This window comes from Habropoda laboriosa, unplaced genomic scaffold (genome assembly GCF_001263275.1).
Source record: "Habropoda laboriosa isolate 0110345459 unplaced genomic scaffold, ASM126327v1 scaffold15, whole genome shotgun sequence".
Lineage (NCBI taxonomy): Eukaryota > Metazoa > Arthropoda > Insecta > Hymenoptera > Apidae > Habropoda > Habropoda laboriosa.
In genome coordinates, this window is record NW_017100141.1 from 352,304 (window position 1) to 377,871 (window position 25,568).

General features: G+C 36.7%; 4 protein-coding genes across 6 annotated transcripts; 2 read left to right on the plus strand and 2 right to left on the minus strand.

Annotated features, from left to right (window-relative positions):
• The first annotated feature begins 204 nt into the window (after positions 1–204).
• On the plus strand, positions 205–1,983 carry LOC108571127 (kelch domain-containing protein 10 homolog). The gene is made up of 3 exons (XM_017933106.1): positions 205–1,306; positions 1,402–1,734; positions 1,819–1,983. The coding sequence occupies exons 1-3, from the start codon at positions 632–634 to the stop codon at positions 1,981–1,983; spliced, it is 1,173 nt and encodes a 390-aa protein (XP_017788595.1). The 5' UTR covers positions 205–631.
• A 3,238-nt stretch (positions 1,984–5,221) lies between these two features.
• On the plus strand, positions 5,222–21,033 carry LOC108570955 (TRPL translocation defect protein 14). Of its 3 annotated transcripts, none has more exons than XM_017932912.1 (9): positions 5,222–5,543; positions 8,632–8,699; positions 9,359–9,396; positions 10,434–10,471; positions 17,926–18,054; positions 18,140–18,613; positions 18,711–18,918; positions 19,002–19,183; positions 20,994–21,033. In XM_017932912.1, exons 1-9 carry the CDS (start codon positions 5,504–5,506, stop codon positions 20,996–20,998), a joined length of 1,182 nt encoding a protein of 393 aa, XP_017788401.1. In that variant the 5' UTR covers positions 5,222–5,503; the 3' UTR covers positions 20,999–21,033. The 3 variants fall into 3 exon arrangements, with proteins under 3 accessions (XP_017788401.1, XP_017788385.1, XP_017788393.1); XM_017932896.1 differs by lacking the exon at positions 20,994–21,033 and adding an exon at positions 19,328–19,775; XM_017932904.1 differs by lacking the exon at positions 20,994–21,033 and adding an exon at positions 19,343–19,775.
• A 1,028-nt stretch (positions 21,034–22,061) lies between these two features.
• On the minus strand, positions 22,062–23,557 carry LOC108571282. Its single transcript, XM_017933286.1, has 2 exons — positions 23,392–23,557; positions 22,062–22,880 (listed from the first exon to the last, which is right to left on the minus strand). Exons 1-2 carry the CDS (start codon positions 23,472–23,474, stop codon positions 22,331–22,333), a joined length of 633 nt encoding a protein of 210 aa, XP_017788775.1. The 5' UTR covers positions 23,475–23,557; the 3' UTR covers positions 22,062–22,330.
• Positions 23,558–23,713: 156 nt separating this feature from the next.
• Positions 23,714–24,784, minus strand: LOC108570667 (DNA repair protein RAD51 homolog 4). Its single transcript, XM_017932562.1, has 3 exons — positions 24,543–24,784; positions 24,264–24,474; positions 23,714–24,202 (listed from the first exon to the last, which is right to left on the minus strand). Exons 1-3 carry the CDS (start codon positions 24,782–24,784, stop codon positions 23,714–23,716), a joined length of 942 nt encoding a protein of 313 aa, XP_017788051.1.
• Between the last annotated feature and the right edge of the window lie 784 nt (positions 24,785–25,568).

Genomic DNA, 25,568 nt, shown 5'->3' on the forward strand with positions numbered 1-25,568 from the left:
TGCTTATCGTTTAAATAAATAATTCTGGTAATAAGCAAAGTTTATAAAACCTGTAATTAAGTTTCCTATGACATTTCACTATTTACACGAGATTAAAGTAATTTACACGATAAGCTGCTGATGAATACGATTGAATATGATCAGTCACCTGATCACCGTCGCGCAGTCGCAGTTGTATTACTGCATAAGCGTAAAAGAATAAGTTTGCAGTTTTAAATGAAGCATGAGTTTACAGTTGTATGTGCGTTGCTGAAAAAAGTGATTTCTTAAAGTGAAACGATTGGAATAGAATATCTTGTGTTCGTTGCATAAACAGCCGATAGAGCTGACAAAGGATTTTGTTGTATTACGCCATGTTTGTCGATGTGAGAAAAGTACACCCGATGTATTGCAGTGTTCGTGCAAGATGTCTGTGTTAAAAAATTTATATGCGCATTGAAACAATACTCATATGCTTATTCAAAGTAGCCCGACACTTATTGTAACGTATAAACGTTAAAGCGACAAGTAAATCGCTTGAATATACGCAAAACGATATGTAGGAATGCTACACGATTTTTTTTAAAAGGCAAACATTAGTATTTTTAGCTACTTACATAGAAGCTGATTTATTGTCAATTAATTGACAAACATGTATAAGTTCAAACCGTTTGTTTTCACGATAAATGAAACACAGAGTAAGAAACGGCCAAAGCCTAGAAGTGGACATAGAATAGTCTGTGATCGTAAGAATTTATATTCTTATGGTGGTTTTAATCCATGCATCCTTGACCGTGATCCTGATATGATAAATGACCGTATATGGAGATCTAGTAAACCACTTTTCAAGGAAATTTGGAAATTTAATTTTGTTACACAAGAATGGAAGCTTCTACCAGGTCGAGATAATATGCCCAATGAATTAGCATCTAATGCTGTGATTTTAAGGGGTAATACCCTGATGGTGCATGGTGGAACTGGTGTACCATTTGGACATACCTGCAGTAATCACCTTTATATGTATGATGTTAATAGTGGTAAAATATACAAAGTGTCACCAAAGGGAGATCTCCCTGAACCCCTATATGGACAAGCTTTAATATATCATGAATTATATTTATATACTGTTGGTGGTACTACAGGATACGAATACACTTGTGATATTTATAGATTTGATTTGAGGACTCATTTTTGGGAAAGTGTTTATATATGTTCTGGGAAAGATCAAAGTGAACCTATAGGAAGGTATAGACACGAATTAGCATTCGATGGAAAACTTATATATGTGTTAGGAGGAGGAACAGCTACAGATTCTTTTGGATTTGCAGTATGTAAATCATAAAATAATTAAAACCAATTTAAGGTTACTTCTTTTAAATGTAAATTAAAAATTTCTAATTTTTATATTAAACTTTTATTCAGGAAATCCCTGCTTTTGATTTAGAAACAAAGAAGTGGATAGTATTAAACACATTTGGTGATAATAATGATAATACATTTCCTCAACCTAGGCGTTGCCATGGTTCTGTACAATATACAGATGACAAAACAGGAATTACATCGGTAGTAATCTCAGGAGGGTATAATGGAGATAACCACATCTTCTCTGATGTTTGGAGATTAGATTTGAATCATCTGCAATGGACATGTTTAAGGAAATGTAGACTTCCACGTCCTGTATACTTTCATTCTGCAGCCCTTACCCCAGAAGGATGCATGTACACATTTGGTGGTATTATTAAAGAAAATGACAAGGTTATTATAACTTTCTTCTCTCCTTACTTTACCATTTCAATGTACAGTTTTTTTTTTACATTGTTTGGAAACATTTTGTTACAGATTGTAAGAACAGCTGCAGTATATTGTGTTTGGTTAACAATCCCAAAATTATCAGAAATGTGTTGGCAAGCATTGATTTATTACTATCCAGACATAGGACATAGATCACAGGATGAATTACTTAACATGGGTATACCTCTAAAATTTGTGCAAAGAGTCTTATAATCTTTTGATATTTGCTACACGTTCAAAGCGTTACTACTTCGATCATTGTTACCAGTTATTTATTGCATGAATATTGTAATTGTTGAACATTATTGCCATAATTTATTTATGATATTTTTATGAAAACGTACGTAGTATGTTGGGCAATTACTATGAAAAATATCAATGGAACACTTTCTTCAAATGTATTTAAATCGTGCAATTATTATCGGTGGTATAACAGGTAGAATATAATGTTTCTACGAACCTTTTCTTCTTTTCAAAGTTCATTGAAATTTGTTTGGTTTCATAAGTGATCTATAGACAACAATTGAAGTTAAAGGTTTTTATACGGAAAATTTTATTTACCGAAAGAATTGCCCCGTTTATCTTTTACTAAATCACTTTTTATAGCAGATATTTTATGTTAACGTATCTTTCCGTTCGTCGTCTATTTTTATCTAAATTTTGCTAATTTAGTTCACGTTTGTACTTAGATTTTTAAGTTGTGTTTTACTTAAATTTTTAACAAAAAATTATATTACATGCTATAGAAGATTACTGGCAAATATGCTCACTAATTTACGTTATACGTTAGATTACGCTTGCAACTGGAATGGTTATAATAACGTATGTAAATTTTCAATATAAGCGAAAAATCCATATACCTTATTAAAACGTCATCATACTGTTCTTTCTTTCTTCGCACTACAATACGTCCTCCAATAAAATTTATTATATCTTTGTATATAAATAGATGTAAATAAGCAATAATGACGCGGTCATAGACAAAATTAGTTGCGCGTTAAAATATAACATATATATATATATATATCTTGAAGTAGAAAAAAAGAAGAATAAGGACATGTAAAAAGGAACATCGAAAAATATTGTTTTATTTTGGCTATAACGATGATTCAGTTTAAGAATACATTAATTTAATATTATGATAATAATGTACTTCAATGTATAATGATTGTTTTTCACAATTTGCGTGTTAGATCAAATTTTTCTATCGATAATAACGAATAATTACATCGTATAATTAGAGGAACTATTGTAGAGTATGAAGTGAATTAATTTCAAATACAGATCAACAGTACAAAATATACACACATTTTTAGGCAGAATAAGTTTGTATGCTCGGATAATATTGTTTTTTTTTTCAGTTGAAGAAACGAGTCCTAAATCTAATTTTTATACGACATAACATACTTTTATCCAATGCTTCTATTCAGGGAAATTGAATAGCAGAAAGTGCTCCATTGTAGACCTTCGAATATAACGAATTAATGCAAAGCAGTAAAATGAATTTGAACTATAACATCAACCAAAAAAAAAAGGGTTTCCAATCTTCAGTTTTATAGATAAAATTCAGTTGAAAAAATCAACGAAAGCAACTTGTATAAATGATTCTTATCTTTGAATAAATAAGAAGAAAGAAACGCGAATGGTTGCTTCTTCCTTGGCACAAAACCATAAGATATAAAACGTTGCCTTTCTCTGCATTCACAGTTTCTCTGAAACAGAACTTCATATCAAACAGACGACGTATATGTGTACCAATTTCGGAATATAAAATAGCTTAAAAGTTATTTTATTAAGTACGCAATGCAGAATACATCTAGCTATTATTAGTAGGCACGATTTTATCGAAAGGTAAATTCGGGGAACAAAGTGATGGTAGAAAAAGGAGAATGATAAATTACGCGTGAATTGTGTAAAAACGCAAAGGAACCTCTTGCCTTAAAATTAGATAAACTAATTGCATTTACTGTTGTATGTGATACATTAACATCGTAAAACGGTATCAGCATACAAAAGTCACGCGAATTATATTTAAATAGGCACAAAGGTTGTTTCTCTTCTCATTGTTCAATTCTCGGTGGTATTTATATAAATCTAAGGAGGTACACAATAGAGGTGTGTATTAGCAAAGATAGATTGTAAATGGGAAATTAAATACAGTTAACCTTGTTTACTTCTCTTTACACACCTATACTTTAATGCAAACACTATGATTAATATAAAATCCTTTGTTCGTTTCTGAAATTGTAAATGTAATTGCAAGTGGAACAAGTGATTGACCACTGCGTAAATGTATTTTGGGAAAACGATGTAACGAAACCACTTTGTAGAAAGCGACTATGTATAAAAGTGTAATACACTTGGAACTTCGTGCGCTACAACTTCAGATTAAACGATCCTTGTCAAACGCAGGGGTTTTCAGACAGCTGTGCAAAGACTACATTGAAATCTAAATTGGTACATTAACGAAGCAATTAAGATCTCATTTGTCGGTCTGGATGTTAATTCCACTTGTTGCCTTTATCTCATTAACAATAACGGTGAAAGTATTTTATAATAAGCGCAGTGCGATTGTTTCAGACCTTTTTCATGCGTGTACACACACGTTCAGGATTGAACGCGAGAAACGTCAACGATAAGGTTCTTAGGTGTTGGACTAAGTCTGTTCATAGAATATTCATAGACTGATAATGTTTTTTGATAATTTCCCTCGATTCTATAAATACGACAAGATGCGAGAACATAAAGCGAGAGAATTCGAAAATATGCTATAAATGAAATCGAATACGTAAGACTAATTGTATATTTCTAAATATGAGTAGTAAATCGATTGAAAATGTAAATCAACACTTGTATCTTTTAGTTATATTCGAACAAACAGAAATACGTAATACCCTTTCTGCGAAAATGAACATGTTCTACAGGTGTATGTACATTGTAACTGAAATCATTGTGAATTAATTTTGTTGCGAAAACAAGTGGAAACGTCTTATTGGACGCTTAAAAATAAAAGTTGCTGTAATTTATAACCACTGTACAAGTAAGAACCAATGGAAAGCTATATAAACTGCATTTACGTTTCTTTCTATCATATTACCACAATCAAATTTAGCGCGCTAAGCCTTTAACAAGAATATTTCGAATGTCGAACACATCGCGTTTATACAGATGACAAGAACACTGCTCTTGACGAATACGTTACGATCGTGTAAATCGTACAATTTCAAAAATAAAAATTTCTGTTAATCGTTATTTAAAGAAGAAAAGAAGGTCAAAAAGGTCAAAAAAGTTTTACGAAGTTTGAAATTTCTAACTAACCAGAGATCGAACTAAGCGATAGAACGTACAGTATCACTCGGGCAGTTTCGTGTACAGTATTCGTAAATTCGTGCGTTTCCGTGTCGCGCATGACCGTCATGCACAGGGAGTAGCATAACCCGATTAACTAAAGCCGCGGATCGCTTCATTTCGAAGCAGACGTCTGGCTCCTTCAGTGGCAGTTTACTGTCTTTCTGCGTCAAGATATCAGATCACTTCATTCCCATGTCTCCGACGTATCTGACTCCGCGATATATCGAAATGTACGGTGAAGTGTTTATGTAGTATTCGTTGCAACCGTAGACACCATTCACGTGCCAGACCAAGACCTATCCATCCGATCCATCGACATCAACTCGAAACACCTCGTGGACTTGATCGGCGAAAAAGGCCTCTAAAAGAACGTTCATTCAACATGGATCAAAAGCGGCTGTACAAAGTGGTGCTCACAGGAGGTAAGCTACGCATTTTTACTATATTTAAGAAAACGTTTCATTGTCATGCGTTTCATGTATCGTAATTCTGTTTCAAAAACATTTGTTCACTCGAATGGATGCTTCCATGCATTTTCGATTAAACCACACACTCGTCAGCGAGTGGAATATCTGTACGAAGAGGGCAAACTGTACGTGTCTACGGAAACCACGTGTTCCAACAACTACTTTGTAATCCTCTTGTTTGATTTATACCTTTTGTTTATCATATGTCTCGTTTCTATGTTCTTTTTACGTGCAGACGAATGAAACGTTAGTCCCTTCCAGTTTTTCTTTTGCGTGACAATTGCGTTACACGACAGGATGCTTTTCTACCTTATCACTGATGTGAAAATATTGATTGAATTCCTATGGGAATATGGGGAAAATTGCGTGTAACGTTTTACCATCAATTTGTGTCCGTTTGAAATAAAATTTTGTTTTTCACAACATTGTCCAGTTTTCGCATGTTTATATTAGAGGCGACGTCGTACTAAGTGGCCTAGCCATGCGACCGCATCAAGTTTTGTGAGTGTCGCGCTTCATAATGACCGAACGTGTTGAACAAAAGTGCATTCTTGTTTGAAAACTATTAGTATGATTCGTAAAGTGTCGTTAGCTATAACCCTGAGACAAAAGTTCGATCTTCGAAACAATCTACTCAAAGTTGACAAAGTCTAGGTAACGTTAAGGCAATTTTTATTGTTTTCTTTGATTACAAAGGTGTTGTTCATCATGAATTCGCTCCTATAGTTCAGACAATGAATAAGGAGTATTACTTGGAAGTTCTGAAACGGTTACGTTTCGCAGTGCGAAAGAAAAGGCCTGAGCTATGGAAAAGTGATGATTCGATGCTTCACTATGACAACGTACCTACCCATTCGTCGCAAATTGTTCAACAATTTTTGGTGAAACACGGCATTTTGCAACTTTGCCAGCCTCCGTACAGTCCTGATATAGCTCCCTGCGATTTCTAGTTGTTCCCCAAAATGAAAAATCCTCTTAAAGGAAAAAAATTTGCGGACGTTGAAGCAATAAAACGGAATGCGACGAGGCAGCTGTTCGCTATTCGTAAAGATAATTTTAAGGCGTGTTTCCATAAGTGGGAGGATCGCTGAAAAAAGGTGGTTTCCAAAGGTCAATATTTTGAAGGGGGCACCGTCGATATTAACCAGGAATGATACTTCTTCCCGCTACAGTACAAGGTCGGGGATACTTTTTGGACAGGCCACGTATAGTAGTTGCTTAAAATTGCTTGTCGTAAATATTTCATAAATGCCCGTTCAAACGTGACTGTAAAATGAGCAAGACAACGTAGACGAAATCGAAGTGACTCGAAATGTTATTTCGAACGAAACATGACTACTTCTAAAACATTGACAGCTCAACGTGTCTAAATTTAATTCGCCGCAAACATAAGTGCATGTATATCTCGAGTTGTTTAGATAGCATAGTGACAGTATATTGCAAATAAAAATTTGTTTTCTGCGTATGTTCTATTTTGCGTTCGAAACATCAATACGAACCAATCACAGCGTTTTATTTACATTTCTGTAAAAATCCTTTTGACAAGATCACATGTACTCTACATATCATGCGTGCGATAAACGCGAAGGAATACTTAAACCACTTAACTTTTATATTAACTTCTTTTTTTTTTATGTTTCGAGTCACCGACTAATTTAACGAGACGAATTTCAATGACAGAAATAGAGCAACTGTTCTAGAATTATTAGCCTCTGTAAATAAAAGATCGCAATGATTGACGATCCATCCCTCGATTTGGCTCGATCGTCTCGATCAAATATTTGCGCCGGTACAATTGGGTTTAACGACGTTTAGTACGTTGACCAACCGTCAACGGTTTTCCAGCGTGGAAAAATTTATCAGTTGCGCGCGTGCGCGTTTTAGGAGATTATTAAAAAGGTATCGGTAGTTGAAGCATTACCAAGATAACGTTGCCACATAACTGTTAATAAATCTTGATCATACGTGACACATAGGTGTTATGCTAACATTCACAGTAAACCACTTCATATTTCATTTTTATATATTTTTTCGAATTATTTTCAATCGTCACTTTACACGACAGTCAATGAAAATCAATTAAACCTACTTTTGAAATATTTTCAATTACTACAACAGATTATCTTTCGATATAAAATATTTCTTTTATTACGGCACGAATGAAAATTTCGGAACTAAAGACCCCTTCGCAAAGAGCGTCTACGTCTCGTCGATATCGATGAAGTCGCGTTCGTGTCAACGCGCAACAATTCAAACCAGTTATACGAGTCAATGAGCGTGTACAGCTGGCGCACGGAGACTCAACGGCGTGCACATTCAGAACATATTAGTACATTTCGAATACATCTTGTCCCAGGGAACGTCTTCTCATCTCTTTCACATCATCTCGTTCGTCAACATTGTTCGGAACAACGAACAGACGTAGTACTTTACGTGTTTAGAAACCGGTAGTGCAAAGTACATCTAACCTAACCATTAAACGTACACTTCGTTAACGTTTCACGTGGATCGTTAAAACGATAAACGCGGTAGCGGTAAACGAAGAACATCGACTTTCAAAGTAAGAGTTCTTTTTAACTTCTTCGAACATCGAAAGCTTTCAGATGTTGACAAACAAAGAATGTTGCGAGGGTCAGGTTACAAAGTATGTAGTCCCATTTCCCAACATTCGTAGAGTGACCGTGTGTCCACAACGTCATTTCTATTTACGCTCGGCGAGTTCAATAACCACGTGGTATCGCGGAAGACAAGGTTAGCGACGTCATCACCTTCTCGTCTCGGCTTCTTCCCGCAAGGATAATCTTAACCGTGACTACAAACCGCCATCTTTGCAAAGTGTATTCGTCCTCCTAATTACCACTTCCATGTCATCAATGGCCGACCTATAGTACGTTCGAATTGTACGTTGTTCTTTAAAATTTTTAACAGACGTACCACTTACCGAGCGTACAATTATTTTTGAAAACTGAATATATATATATATAGAGAGAGAGAGAGGTGTAATTGTCGACTGAGAAAAAATTGTCATGCTTGTGTGTTACAGGACCTTGTGGCGGCAAAACGACCGGACAGATGCGGCTGTGCACATTCTTCGAAAATATGGGCTGGAAGGTAGGCATGCTACTCTCATTTTTTCATTCCGCTTTCGTATCACGAGGAGACGACACCCGTTAGAAAAGAGAGGGTCTCGTGAGTTTTCTTTCATACAATGGACCCATCTTTTTCAAACAACAATTCAATCTGAACCAAATAAAAAAAAAAAAATAAAAGAAAAATAAACACCCCAAACAGTTCAGTAGTCTCTGATTAATTAGGAAGCGTGTTGAAGAATTAATCAGAACTGGTACAGCTGTGTACTGATCGCTCTCAAGCGAAAACCTATTTATTATAATTTTGTATCTTTCTGCTGTCAATGTAGAATCTACCTGGTTCTATCTGCGTGAGATCTTCATTCTCACGAAATTTTAAACAGTACTACTACGTACAACTACGCGTAATTTTAATTATATATACACGTGCACAATTTTTCTTACACCTCACCAAACAGTTATTGATAAAGATTTTTCCTTTCACAATCAAGAGAGAAAGAAAGAGAGAGAGAAAGAAAGAGAAAGAGAAAAAGGAAGATTGTCTAGTACGTAAAATCCTAGAGTTTCTGAAGCGATTATGGTGAAATGTAAAAGAGAATTGAGATTGGATATGAGAACTGATTTTGGGGTAATCACCCTTCGATGTGGATACGATAGAGCGCTGGTTGTCTTTTTTTTCAGGTGTTCCGTGTTCCCGAGACAGCGACCGTGCTGCTCAGGTATGCAATTACACGATAACAAATTTACAGGGACAGAGAGAGGAATGGATATAGCAAATGGACGACAGTTTCTTTCATAACGATACGTATTTCAAGCGTTTTCTATCATGGAAAATCATTTTCTCCTACGTTTCCCTCAATCTGCTACGAACTGTGAAAGAGCCTCTAAACGAGAGAGAGAGAGAGAGAGAATTGGTGTGTTCTTTGATAGTTCTTTCATATTGATGGAAACGTGATTTGATTTCCTTTGCTCGAGGAATCGCTTTGATTCGTACGTTAAAGCTTTCGCCCGGAGCTTACGCCGTCACCTTTCGCTGTCCAGTCCATAGAATTATTGATTGAGACATAGAGAAACTGTACTAATAGTGATAACAATCGCGATAGGCGTAGGGCGAGAAAAAGAACACTGTGGTTCTAGTAACAAACCGAACGAAAAACACGGGAGTATTGTACCGGGTGTAACATACAACATCCTTTGTAGACGATCAAAAGAACGTAAAAAAGAAAAAAAAAACCACATACCATACCGATCGTGACAAACGATGATTCATCGGGTGTAAAATCAATCGATACGAAACGAACGTGTGTTTGTTGCGTTATGTATCATCGGGTTCAACAGTTATTCCACGAATACACTCATGCATCGTGTTGTGTTACTATTCTCATATATCGTTACTGTGGCATGCCAATGGACGACTTTGATAAAGAAAGAAAACGAAACTCGCAGAAATGAGCAATAATAAAAAAAAAAACAGAAAGAAATAACAAATCCTCCTATATCTTCATTTTAAAACGAAATATCTCTGTCTCATTTGTGTATATTTTTTAACGAAACGACGAAATCACGCATACGAGAGAGACACCACGACGACATCTGTCTTCCAAGATAGATCACTCCGTTTTTCCAAGCTGAAAAAAAAAAAAATAAAAAAAAGATACACACGCTCCATTAGACGATACTCCACCGTGTCCTCCAAAACCTCTCGCCACTTTAATTTACCAACTATTTCATCCCTCGTCTGCTTTTTCCATTTCAGCGGCGGCATAAAGTTTTCAGACCTGAACGCTGAAGAGGGTAAGTCCACTTGAACTTTTCATTTTCTACTCCCGTTCTCTAGCTTTAGTCCGTTCCGAAATTCGTTCGCCAGGTTTCTCACACACGAACCAGGACTCGCCGCCGCGTTTTAAATTCCGCGTCTCGTCCCCGGGAGAACGCGTTACCACGTACACGTACACAGTAGTACTCTTCGGTATTCCAACTTGGTCAATCTTGCTCGCACATTTATGGTAACCGATAAAACACTTTTACTAACCTACGTGAGGAAACTATAAGAGAAACTTGTGTATACGTTTACTATTAAAGGATAGCAATAGAATTTCCTTGGCTCGAAAGCTCGAGGAAACGTCTTACTCCCAGCAAAATTTGTCCAAACTTTCGTTCGTTGCAAGAACAGAGAAAATTGCTAACGATTAAGCTTGTGCATTTTTTGGTTTTTTTCTTTTTTCCGTCAAGTTTCATCACAGATAAGCGTGTGCCGCGTTTATCACGCGATTAACGGGTGGCGAATAACGCGTAATTTTGCGTAGAGACGCGACAATGTCACGGTGGTATCGATCGACGAGGTCCGCGCGCGCGAGCCACCTCTCTTATTTCCCTCTCGTTTTAACCCTAGCTCTGCTCTTGCTCCAGTGTAGATATCGTTGCGTATGCGTCGACTGTCATGATAATATCGACGAAACTTTCCATTAGTCCCGGGGTAGTCGTGTTCAATGACACCCTCGAATTGCCCCTCGCACCTTTCTCACACCCTTCCGCTCCTCCGCCCTCTCTCTTCAGTCTAGAATGATTCGAGGCGCGTTTTCACCGAGCAACGTTTCAAAAGGGAGCGAACATGGCGCCAGATACCGCTAACGAAACGATACGGGGGGGGGAAAAAAAAAGAGAAATGTTAGGTTTCGAGAGTGTGTAGAAATTTGCTGAAACCGCGGCGATATTTTCCGGGATATAAATGTACCGGGACCGGAAACAGATAAGATCTAGCGATACTTGGATGAGAATGTCTCGATATAGAGGGAATTCAGGGTTCAAGTTGCATCCTGTAGGTTGCTTTTTTAAACGCGTATCAAGCTTGAATTCTAATTTAGAAAATCAAATAAAAAACCAGAGTGTCTTGTTTCTGATTTGAATTGGTAAAATGATCGACGGTGTGTCAGGTAGAATTACGCAATATTTCGTCACCTTGCTCTACGTTCGATTTCTCATCGTCATAGTTGGTCACGGTTCGAGAGGATTTCGAAGAGGCAAAATTGACCGACGCGTCGGAGAAAATGCTTTTAATAATAGAAGCGCGAGAGAGGAAAAAAGGGAAAAGATGACGACGCTCGCTTCAAAGGCAGAACAATCCGTACAGTCGGTTGCGGGTGGACCAAAGAAGAATGGCCAATGTATAACATCGTCCGGTGATTGCGTAAAATCGAAACCGGCAGCTTGCCAAGAATCTAGAGGCGGCCGCGATCGAGTCACGAGACGCACCGGTGTTTTGGAAGCAATCAACGAACGGCAGGCATAAACCAGTCGGCAACGTAAATCCTCTATAGACGTCGTTTTTAGTTTATGAAAAATGAGAACGAAGAAGAAAATAGACAAACAGAAGAAGGCGCGTTGAAAAGAATAACGTGAATATCTTTGGTACACGTCGGAGAGAAGAACGATGAGAGAAAAAGAGATCATCGTGGTTTGTTAGATCTAGAAATATTTGTCGGTGACCTGGCCTAGGGAAATTTATCAACGTCCAAATATGGAGATTTATCGTCCGATATATTTCATTCTCGGTTACATACTAAACATCTTTATCTCTATCTTCTTCTTAGGCATCGATTTCTTCTAATTATTCCTCGATAGGTCATCGATAGACCCTTCTTCTCACCTGGCTACTCGTTACCGTATCAATCACTCGGATCTAATTATACGGTGCTGCAATACCGACGGAACGTGTAACGCTAATAAATTCGAGAATCGATGTCGTCGGTTCATTTTTTTTTTTTTTTTTTCGTCCATGCAAGGCTGCACATTATAAATTTTACAACGCGATTATTTTAACGATCTCACCTCGTGAAAAACGAACTATTAATTTCCCGTGGAAGCGACAGTTGAGTGGAACGTGTCCACGTACGTTCGTCCATGAAAATACGAGGGAAAATCCCCGTGGAAATATTTCTTCTCCACTTTTCTCGCCTTTTGTTTAACGACCCACTTTATTCCACGGTAGCGCTTGTTCATCTGATTGACACGTTACCAGGTTTACCGTCTCTCGGATAAAATCCCTTCCATCTAATTACCCCCGCGCGGCGAATCCTCGATGTTTGTTCCTGGTTAAGAGCAGGCGAAATATTTACGCGAGAGAAAAGTGTGCTTGTACGGTTCGCGGCCACTTAACCCGCTTCGAACGCGGATATATCGCGATCCGTTAAGAATCGAACGACGTGTCTCGATCCTTGTAACATCGCGGCGGGCGATCCGCGGCGAATTTTCTATTCTATTTGCAAACACCGTTTCGAGAATCAACCATGGATAATAATACACCAACCGAAAATTATATAATCGCCGAAAGATTCGGATCAGAGTTTGGTCGCGAAGTAGGGTAAGGTACGCGGTGTCTGATCTACTTCAAACGATCCCGATTCGTTGTTACTCCGTGTACCTGTCTTTATTTCCAACTACATGTACGTTTGAATTCCGTTGTGAAACACGTGTCCCACCATTTTCTAACGATTTCTTGCCAGATTCACTCTGTTGCCTAATACTTTTTGCAAAATTGAAATACCAGTTTCGTCGTTTTCGAACGTTCCAACAGGTTCTTTGACATTAAACGATCCTCGAGTTCTTCCCAACTACTCCGCTGACGGAATTCCAATTAGGGTACCACCAATTTCCTGAAATTGCGCGTTTTCTTTAAGCTCGTGCACGTGCTCGTTTCAACCTGATTAGACTTACGTAAAGCTATTTATCGGGTTTAATCCGCGGCCTTGAAACACCGATACAAATCGGGCTTCCTGCGACCAATTCCACCATTTTGGCTTCTTTGCGCGCGCATAGAACGACCGTCGATTTTCATCGCGATTAATTCCATCTACCTTTTACCGCGGATCGTTTCTGATCGATACACGGAAACGGTTCTAAGGTTTCCTTTCGCGAAAATACGCTAAACGCTCGGAAATGGTATCAGGGATATTTAGCCGTGAAATTAGCCGTAAAAGCCTTATCATTTGCCGCAACTAAACGCGACACGGACTGCGTTCGTTGGTTTAATGTAGGTCGTTGATGACGATCCGTTCTATATTCTGTTCGATAGTATTTTCATCGACGGACACACGGCAATAGATTCGTTATACTAAGCAAGGTTATTAATAAATTCATATTCGACGCGTCCATTCGATTGTCGGTTCCTCTCTATCGCGGTTACAGAGACGCGTTATTTTCCTGGCTGTCAGCCAGTAGCACGCCTTTATTACGACTTCGCCGCTGTGTAATTGCCTTAGACACCTAATGTTTCCGCGATTTTTTCACACCTCGCTGTAAATTGTAATCCGAGCTGCGTACAATTATTCTTCCGTTCGATTCTAGACGATCGAGAAGAAGGGGAGAAAAAAGTAAGGGACGTTGAAAATTCTTTCAACGATTTTAGGTGAAAGTTGAAAGAAGGGTCGAGAGATGTTAGGCGTGCTCGAAAACCTATATTTCCACTCTCGGTTGGCTTTTCAAGCGCCAAATTCCAACGGCGGAGCGGATAGCTGACGTGAAAACGAAATTACGTTTCAAAGAAGAGACGTCGGAGCTGTTGAAAACGCGTCAGACCGTTGTTGATTAAAACCAAGCGCATCACAGAGAAACGAGATTTTTCTTTTTTAACGTTCATTCGTCGATCATCTTTGCACGTTGTTTTTCTCTCGAGAGATATTTCTACCGCTTCATTTCTCGAGAACGTTTCATCCGACACGGTGTAAGGAGCTACGCTTGATTTGATTATTCTGGTTCTCGTTAGAAACGCTAGGATAGTTCGAGTTGTATCGTAAAACGCGATTCAGTATGCAAATGAGGCAAAAAGGAGAAAAAAAGCAGTCGAGTGTATGAAATATTGATGACTTAGTGCAACCGTGACGACTGAAGCCTGTATCCGGCTTAAACGACGTAGTAGTTTTCATTCCTGGTTTTTTCCTTTATTTTTCGTCAATTTACCTAGAGATTCTCGGACGAAGAACGGACAAGCTTGGTCCGTTCATCCAAGGTTCAGCTTGCATCGGAGATTAATAACGACCGGTTACAATTTACAAGTCTTCCGGTTAAGACAGGATATCGCAAGTTGGAATAGGTCGAATCAATTTGCGCGATCAGCAAAAGCATGTTGACGCAGTGGCCGGTTGGTTAATGCGTATTCCATTACGTACATTTTCTCTCCTCGCGTCCCGGCAATTACGTAAAAAGTTTCATTAAATGGGCACGAAACCCGTTTCAGAGAACGAAATTATTTCAACTGTGTTGATACAGCTTCTTCTCCGTCCAATATTCGAATTAGACGATATTTCTTCGCGATGATAATCGTAGGCTTGATCGAAAGAGGGACAACGAAGAACTCGACGACCTTCTTCTATCTGTGAAAACGTGCTGAATTTGAACGTTGTCGACGTAAAACGATCGTCGAGATAGACATTCACAGGCGGCTTGCATCCTCGTTTCTTTTTTGCCACCGAAACGGCACATCCTCTTAGTGTGGTGCGACAGTTTCGTTTCCAGAGATTCTTACTGTAGCCACGTGTCCGCTGATGCAAGTGGTTCTTCATTCTTAGCTATTTATATGCTAGATGGTAAGGCTACTCTTCTTCTCGATTTCATTTCTCAACTGGTAACACGAAGCTTCAACCTTCGTTTCTCTTCGTTTACGAGTAGAGAAGAGGAGAAACGATAAATTCTCCACCGGTGATCATATCCAAGATAATCCAGCCTTTTTCGTTTCGCTCGAAGGAAAGTGAAGTTTCGGATGAGAAAAATTCGTTTGGCGAAAAGAGAGAAGCTGATATTATTCCCGTTCGACGTAATTGCCGTAATAGGTGGATAGTATCCCAGGTTTTCCATTACAAAGTTTCGCGGAAGAAGCTTAATTGCATGGGGAATCGACGGAGGTTGGGTGGAGGGGAATAGAAATCCGTATCGCGCGGAGACAGCACGGGTTTGCGTGCACAATGGCAAGCAATTTCGATGACAAACGATACACAATTACTTACGAGTGAAAAACTTGTAATAACGTTGGCGGTTAGAGAATATCGTGCATCGAAACGATTTCATTAAAAGCACGCGAGGAAAAATAGAGAGAGAGAGAGAGAGAGAGAGGAAAAGGGAAAAGCTGAACGAAAAATGGGGATATAAAATACATAGCGAAGGCTTATCGAGTTGAAAGTGTCTTCAAGGTCGGTTGGTTCTAGCAAAGGGATCCGGGTCGTGTCCTTCGATTACGAAGTCCTCGCAACGACGTTACAGGAACAGGTTGGACAAAGGCGAAGCAAGGTGGCCGGAGATCTTGGAGGTTGACTCTGGTGAGGGTGAGTTTTTAGAGGCGAAATTAACACCAGCTCTCTGTCTTATTTTCGCCACTTTAAACGAGAGAAAAGAAACAAATCAAAGATTACTTTAACCACCCTCTGCTTTTCCTCCAGCTCCATTCTATCTCTTCTCCGCCGCCTCTTCTGTATATACATATGTACATACATTCCGGAAGAGAAGCGAGAATCTCTGAGCGTGGTTTAACACTGTCGAAAATAAGAGAGACTTGCTAAGCCAGTCTGAAAAAACCGATTTTTCCCGCTGCTAGAAATCCGCCTGTAGGATCAATCGAGGCGAGTGATCGTCATCTGCTGCACTGGGTATTATCAGGTTTGAGCATTTTCATCACTCGCACCACCTCTCTGCTATATCTCTCTCGTGTACACTCTTCTACAACCCTTGTCTTCGTTCGATCCTCGACATTAGCCTTTCTTAGATACCGTATATTATCAGTCTCTGTATCATTGTCGCGTGGTAAATCGGTACGAGATATTTGCCAGGGTTAGCAGATCTTCCTTTATTAGTAAACGAGCTAATCGTATATTTCGATTTGGAATCACTGCCAGTATAGCCTCTCGTTGCCAGCAGCAGTAATAACGTATGCAAAGCGTTCACGCTAGATGTTCAACACCATTAATCGCGCGTTCGAGGGGAGGCACATGGTACTCGATATCCGGCCTCGTTCATCCGTAAAATCGTAAAGACGTACCTACGAGCCATTACTCGATCGTTTCTGCCTGGTGAATTACTGGGCGACGGTTGGAGGTCGGAGACGTGGAAAAGGTTAACGCGCAGAGGGATCCGGTTCGATGATAGAAACTAGAAACGACAGTCGTTGGCAAACGATTATTGGATGAAGTCGCGTGAAGGGATGTGTGTTAGGGACTTGGAACGATCGTCCCCCATTAATTGGATATTCTCTTCCAACCGGAGAACAACGCACGCAAAGCTGTATCCCGTCAAGCTTCTTCTTCGACTGAGAAAAAACGGGGAAAAAACGAGAGGTTTTTCACGAAGGAAACTGTGGTGACTTTGTGCCGCGGAGATAAGAAAGAGCCCTACTCTTCGGAAGTATTGCAGCAGTGAACCGCATGTTACGAGCCAGTTTCGAACGTTTCGAACGATGTATAACCATTATCTTTGGTAGACAGAGAGAGAGAAAGAGTGAAAACGAGTATCTGAATATGCGAAGACGACCGTATTTGTTCGATTAGGCCAGGGGAGAGAAGCGTATCGGAAACCGGACATGACACGGACACAGACTTGACTTTTTGGGTCAAGATACGAAATACAAAGTTACTTAAGAAATTACAGATAACAGAGCTTGAGAGATACGTGATAGAGAACAGCTTTTGAGATTAGGTAGAAAGAGCAGAGATTTGAACGGTTTTCTTTAGCCTCGAAGCTATAATTGCAATCGATTCACACCGTGCCATGTGATTACACACTGCGTTTCACGATAACAATAGAAATAGAGGATTCCGTGCGTCTTAAATCTTGCAGATAACACCCGTCGTTCGTTTATTTTTGTCTTCTGACGATTAAATTCTGACCTGACGTTTACCTTCCTTTTTTTTCCTCGGTGTGAAAGAAAAATAGGAGAAAATTTCGTAAGAGAGCAAGAATTGTCGATTGTTTAAACGTCGGTATCAAATGGATTTAAATCGATCTTTATTCTCGTAACAGTGTTATATACGCGATCATTATCGCTTATCAACGGCGGCGTGTAAGCTAATAAACGAGTGACCAATTAATTCATGCCTGGCTGTTGTGTATTACGTAAAGAAAATCGCGAGCGCTGGAAAAAGGCGTAATTTTGCGTTCAGCCTATGGTAGCTTGATTCTTAATATAAGGGAAACTAAATAGCTTTTTTGCCCTGTGTAATATTAATATAATCGACAAATTACACGCGATTTAAATTCATCTGTTTCAGCATTCAAATTTCAAGAGAACTTACTGCGCACGATGATACAGATCGAAAATACGTTCTTCCAGCTGGGCGAGAGTTCATCGCGGAATTGCCTTATTATCTGTGATCGCGGTGCCATGGATGCCTCTGCATGTAACTATCGGTCATTCTTTTTCCTACAATTCCTACGAATAGATGAAAATTCCATCCCTAATCGTTTCTTCCTCTTTTGTTTTAGTTATTTCCAAGGATAAGTGGGAACTGATGATGGCATCGAACGGATGGAATAACGTCGAGTTACGAGATAACAGGTATAATCAGATCATTCACATGGTCTCAGCAGCGAACGGCGCTGAAGATTTCTACTCGACGGAGGATCATGCGTGTAGATCAGAAGGCGTTGAAGTAGCTAGAGAGCTGGATTATAAAGCGGCCGCTGCATGGGTAGGACATCCTTACTTCGATGTGATCGACAATTCGCAAGATTTCGAGGCGAAGATTTGTCGTATGATCGAGTGCGTATGCCAGAAACTAGGCATAGATACCGGAGACAGATTGCGCGCGAGCAGTTGTAAAGTTAAGTTCCTCGTGAAGGGTCCTCTACCGCCAGATTCCGAGTTCCCGCCGTTCCAAGACTTCGATGTCGTCCACAACTACCTCCAGAGCAACACTCCGAAAATGCAAGCTCGTCTCCGTAAGCGCGGCCAAAAAGGTGTGCGCAAACGTATACACTTGTTGATGTGATGTATGTACTAGTTGCGTATCCTATATTTGGTTATATTAAATCATACATACATTTATATTGGCAGGTCACTGGTCGTACATTCACACGATCCGTCGTCCGAAAATGTGCGGACAGGTGATCGAAGTGAAGACACAATTGACTCATCGTGATTACTTGAATATGCTCGCTCAACGCGACGACTCGCATTTCACCATCTTCAAACGTCGACGTTGTTTCCTCATTAACAATCAGTATTTCCAATTAGACATATACAGAGAGCCAGCTCATCCAAGGTAATTCGTTGAGAGAGGAATGGTGGATATAGAGGAAGTAGTAGTATGTTAGGATACGTGAGATTAAAATGATTTTATCGTAGATGCCGGGGATTGATGTTACTTGAAACGTACACAGCACTCTCAGGTATCGAGCTTAAAAACATATTGCCACAGTTCCTGACAATCGAGAAAGAGGTCACTGGAAATCCGGATTACAGCATGTTCAATCTGAGTCTGCGGGAAGAATGGAACAATACTAATAAATACTGCCACAATTTACACGGTACGTACTCTTATGATATTTTCTTTTCCTTGTTAAATTTGTCTTTTACTGATAAAACAAAAAAAAAAAAGAAAGATTGTTTCATAAATTCTTTTTCGAGTACAGACGATCTTTCGTTTGATCAGTCTCTTTTGAATTGCACAGATTACGCTCTTGCAGGCTTCGCGGAATCTGGATCGACAGAAAATAAAAACATTAATCCGTCAGAAGTGAAAGATATATCAGCTAAAAAGCAAGTAAACGGAGTTGATTGTAGAGTCAATGGTGTAGATAAAGTTGTAAATGGTGTCCACGGTGTTACGAATGGTAACTTGAAGTTTGTTGAACAAAATAACATAAAAAGCAATAGTCAAGAACGCGCTAGTTCTACGAAACATTGAACGATGTAATTTCCAAGAAAAAATGAAAAAACGAGTGCGAAAGGGTGTAATGAGAGTGGATCATTTCGAAACTGTGAAAACACGACGGTAAATATATTAGGCAATGATGAGGGGCTACTTGTTTAAATAATTCAAGAAAAAAAGAAAAGAAAAGGGATTAAGTATTTCATTGGCACTGACAGTTAAACTCGATCTAAAACTTCCTATGCAATACGGGGAATAATAAACTTTACAAACTGTAATACCTATTTTCTAATTGATCTTGTGTGCACATTTTGGAGGTATCTCATACGCGAAATGTACTTAATAATTCGACTGTAACTTATTTTTTACAGATCTGTTTAACAAGTGATGTCGATTAATATACCGTGTATTTTTACATCTGAATCACTTCACTTCACTTTTTCATCTCTTTACTTCGTTGTGTATCTTACCTAGAGTATTGTTGTAACTCTTTATTTAAGGAAATTACTATAAATGATTGTGATACAAAATACATGTAGTGGCATAGTATACAAAACACGTATAGAGCTACGTAATTAATCAAGAACATACGATCAGTGTGAAGTATACTTTCCTTTAGAAATGTTTAACATTGTCTCGATAGAAGATTAATATTCTGCACTAATGTGAGAAACAAGTTTCAATTTATAAATTGTATCGTAGAAGAGAAGAAATTTTCGTCCTTACTGTCTAGTTGTAATTACAAGTTTTGTAAGTAAATTATTTATTAGTGGGTCTCCCATAAAATGTCAAGTTGAATCTAATATTTTACTTGTCTTTTAACGAATAATCGTATTAACTAACCACGAAAAGTATGGTTCAACGATTGTACTGTTCTACAGTATTGTCAGAATTCTGTATTATATTCGTGACAAGATACTTGCCGAATATACTAGTACTTAACAGATGTTTCCAGAAAGATGTAAATCCAAAATACTTGAACTTATTGGAAATACTGTTGGGCTGAATAAAAATATCAATTTTTGAGTCTTGTAGTCCCACATAAAGAAACTTAATTTGAAAAAAGAAGTAATTACTAAATGATTATTATTTTAGCGATAAAAATTATTTCATCATTGATCATAACTTAATGAACATAAACTGTGATGGTTATATATATGCTTATTTTACATAGAAACATTTATCACAAATTTAACCATTATTTAGAGACAAAGTGCCTGTGAGATGTTCAGTCACGGAAGTGAAAAGAATGATATATAAATATATATTTTCAATGAAAGATGCAATAATCAGTTATCAATGCACTTATACCACATATAATTGATCTGAACTCATATTGTACCCATGATTATCTAATAAAATGTCATGTGCCTATCATTTTTGTCCATTTTAATACCCCTTCCCCGCTCCGTTCTTTTCAATTATTAATATCAAAACTGAATAATTTATTACCGTTCTGCTTTCAGATTAAGGCTTATACGTATTTTCGTGTGGTACAACTAGGAGAAGAATACAAACCAATAACATGTTGGTCACTGTGATTTATTGCTATTTTTCAGAAAATTCTCTTTCATAAACTTAATGCTATACATAATAAAAAAGGAAAACTTACAAACCTATTATATTTCTCAATGCATTTTCATTTTCTGGTACTACATTCGATTTCTCGAGTTTTTCAATTTATGGAAACATGGAGTAGTATACAGAAAGTAGACATTTTATAATTCGTATTAAATAAAGAAATTTTTACCGATAAAAATACTTAAGCAGATAAATCACATGAAAAGGAAGCTGCGTCATATTACACTGATAAAAACAGAACTAACAAATACATAATATTTCCTTTTTCCATGTAGAATTATGTATGCCCTGTCCTTCGTATCTTATAACATTATGTAAAAAGTAATGCATAATGGAAGCGTAATTGTTCTTTTTGGTATACCATTATTATAATTGTATGTTACTGTTAGTACCTAAATTAGATACTAGATTAAATAGCTTTATCAAGAAAAAGTATTAACAATATTGTACATAACTCACATAATCCTTTTTTACATACATCACTTTTACATAGATGATAATTTTTACTCTGTACATTAAACAGTGTCTAAAAAATTTTATTAAAGCTGTAGTGATACTTTATGTAATATTTAGGTAGAATAGTATTTCTGACTATTTGTAAATACTTCAGAATTCTGATGCAGGAAAACTTTCAAATAGCTGCCTCTTTTTGGTAAAACAGAGACATATAGATCATGAAATTACATAACAAAATGTAAGTGTTAAGAAGACATGTTTTTGTTTCCATGGGCAAGTTAAGTGTACCAAGTATAAATAGAAATATATTTATAAAACTATTTGCATGCAAGACATAATGAATTATGATCCATTTATGCAGGTCCCTGGAAGTATTAATTATACAATTAAACTCTATTTTTTATATACACAACAAATAGCTTTTTATAAATATTGCGTAGTATTTAAATAATCCTGAAACTTTCAATTGATTTTGAAGTAGGTATAATTTATGTGTGTCATGATCTTTTGTATAATTTTACTGGAAGCATATATTTGTTTCATTTTTTTAAACTTCTCTTGATATATAAGGAATTCGTTAATCTCTTATACTGTTCTCTTCTTCACAAAGCATTTCATGCTTTTCTCACTCATTTTTTATGCAATTTTCAATCAATTTCACTTGATCAATCCATTTGAATTATAAAGCATATAAATCATAAATTATTTTCTGTTTAGAGCAGCTAATTACATGTTAAAATTACTTGTATACTTGACACAATTACATTTATCTACTAATAGCTTTAGCCTGTTGTGCTTTGTACATTTTTAAAACTTTCTTACTAGGTACTAAGGATTGACTTAATCCTGGCCTCTTTTTACGTTTACTCATTTGATTATTTTCTTGATCTATCTCATCATCCTCATTAATGGGAACTTGACCATTATATTGAGTTTGACAAATAACTGTTTCCTGTGGTGTTCGAATTGCTTCTAATTCAGCTGCTGTACGATGTAAATCAGAATCATGTGCAAAGGTACAATTATGACCAAACCGACATCTACCTTTCCTATAATTCCAGCAAATCTTTCTACCATTTATCATTTTTGTATCATCAAGAGTTGGAGTCATTTTCACATGTTTTTCAAGAATTGCACTCTTTGCTTTCTCTGCTTCAACAAATGGATTTGAGAAGACTGAAGTTTTCATGGTAGGCATGCCATTAAAGTCTGGAGTTGGTAATGGAAGTTTTTCTTTGGAAGCTGATTTATTTACCCCTTCATTGTTTTCATTATTTTCTTCTTCTTCATCATCCCCTTCTTCCTTTTCCTTAAAACTAAGGGTTAGGCAATATCAGATTACAAAGAACAAATTCAATCTGATGTGTAAAGTACCAACTGTGATTTAATACACCAATTTATTTGCATTAATATAAGCATACGAAAATTATATACTAATATATACCTCTGTATGTTTACACAGATAAGAATAAATATAAAACTGCTTATACACAGCTATTCGTTTATTATTTAAATTTATACAAAATTTTATTGCAAAAACCGTAAAACCAAAACATTATAACAAAAAAAGATCAATGTTATATTAATATTGTAGAATGTAAGATTTAAGGAAAAGTAAACATCTTTTTTTTTTTATTTTCATTCCGTGAGTGCAAGCGACACTATGTCTCACAAAAATCAATGAATATTTGTATAAAGTACAAGGATAAGGGTGTAATATCACAGTAATAATTCATTTTGGATCTTAACATTTATCTGTTTATTAGGGGTTATATGAAGGAAGAACACAAACAATAGGGAAACATGCTCATGTTGGAGGAAGCTTACGTGTTATCAGCACCGTCCGAAATATCATCGCTGCTACTTTCTGAACTCGAGGAAGTTCCATAATCCGCAACTAAGGAAGCCATCGTTCTTACCAATTAATTAACAATATACTTTAACAAACACTAATCTAATATAACCATTATAAATTGTTATGCTACTGTCCACACTCACAAAATGCGGCAACGCTGCGAAACAAACGTCACCGGAAGTTACCGTGAACAGTGTCATACTTTCAAAGTTAGCGGTAAACATGAAGTACGCAAGTAAAAAATTTAATCATATTTTTATTGCATTAATTAATAGCTAACATTCGTTTATTTTATCATTTTAATATATTGCAGGTGGCATTAATTGAACACTTCTTGATAGTTTTATAAAAAGTTTGAAAACTTTTCCAAATAGAAAGTTTTCTGTTTCCTAATCCAATTTTTTCTAATAACAATCTTGTATTGGGAACATGTGACCAATATTTTCCTAAAGTAGGTACTACATCATTTAAACATGTACTAGTTGATCCTTTTTCACTATCAGTACTCCACTGAGTAATTAAATTAACATTAATAATTGATAAATGAAATTCATTTGCAATAAATTGATAAATATTTGCCAAATGATTTAATGCAGTTGTTGATTTTGAATCATTAGAATATTTAAAAATTACTGCTGGTAAAGAGTCAATAATTATGACCCTTGTATGACAATCTTCTTTTTCTTCTTTTAAATTAACTGATAACCAACGTAAGACTTTAAACAGTTGATGTAAAGTATGTATGGAACATACTTTGATATGTTCCATAGCTTCATCTATAACCTACAATTCAAATAACAATCAGATTCCTTACTTAAAACATTCAATATTTCATTTTTAATACCTGCTTATTGCAATTTTTTTGTAATAAAATTTGTTCTATTCTTGAACCAGAAAAGTCTCTTTTAGTATCAATATATCGTACAAGATTATTGGATTTAAGTGCAATGTTAGCTGCAATTGTTAAACATAGTTGTGTTTTTCCACTTGAAGATATACCACATATTTCATATATTTGACCAGGATGTAAACCACCTTTTAATAAGCTGTCTAAACTAACCAGTTGAATTTATTATTAATTTTTCAATTACTGCTGAATTAAGTACAATTTAATGATATGTACCTTGACAAATTCGTGGGAATTATATTATTTTGTTCTACTTTAAGTAAATCGCAAGCATTTTTTACTCTACCTCCGTATTTTTGTAAAATATTTCGCTTAATTTCAATTAACCCTGTAAAAGTTGCTAATTTTTCAGAAGCTTCATCTACAAATTGTACAAGAGTATAAATACGTTTACGTTCTAATTGTTCTAGCACAACGTTTGATAATTTCCAATTTATGTCTGAACTCAATTTTGTCATATTTACGATAATAAATGTCTTGATCACTAGTTGTAAATTATATCTATTAAACTTTAATTCCCAATAGTTTCGTATCTATTGTTTCAAATTAATCACAGTATAAAATAGGCACAAACAAACTTCCGGAAAATTAAAGTCAATATTTACGTAAATTTTATTTTAATTTACGTGATACATATAATCAATTGTTATGGAAACATAATTTAATTTTAAAACATTTGCTTAAAAATTTATGATTATTTAAAAACTTGGTAATAAAATAATTATTTCTTGTCGTTCATTTTAAGTAGGAATTTCAAATCATTATCGCGTATACTACGTAGATCAATGTAAATGTAACAGTGGTACCCAAAAGATGATGCGCTGAGTACCGAAATGACCTCAGCGTCATTCTTACGATTGTACGTATCACACGCGGGCACCTCGTTAAGCATAGCAAAATCAAGTAGGATCAGAAAAACGTGTTATAAGCTTAAGTATTCTAAATTACACTTATTACTTGATCATGATTCACTTGCAATCTATTGTAGATACAGTCACGATTTTCTCTGTTAAAGCTTATTGGATCTTTGTCATTGCGTTTAAAAATGTGTTTAGCATACGTTGTCTCGCGAGAAGTCGCGCATGTGTTCAGTACGTGGATATATGTCTTTTCGAATTTGGTTAGAAAATACACACATTCGCCAGTATAAAAAGCTATTGAACGAAGGTCAACGAAAAAGTAAGTAAAACCTTCTTCTCCCTTTTTTTGACTTCACTTACATTCATGCTACGAATATTAACG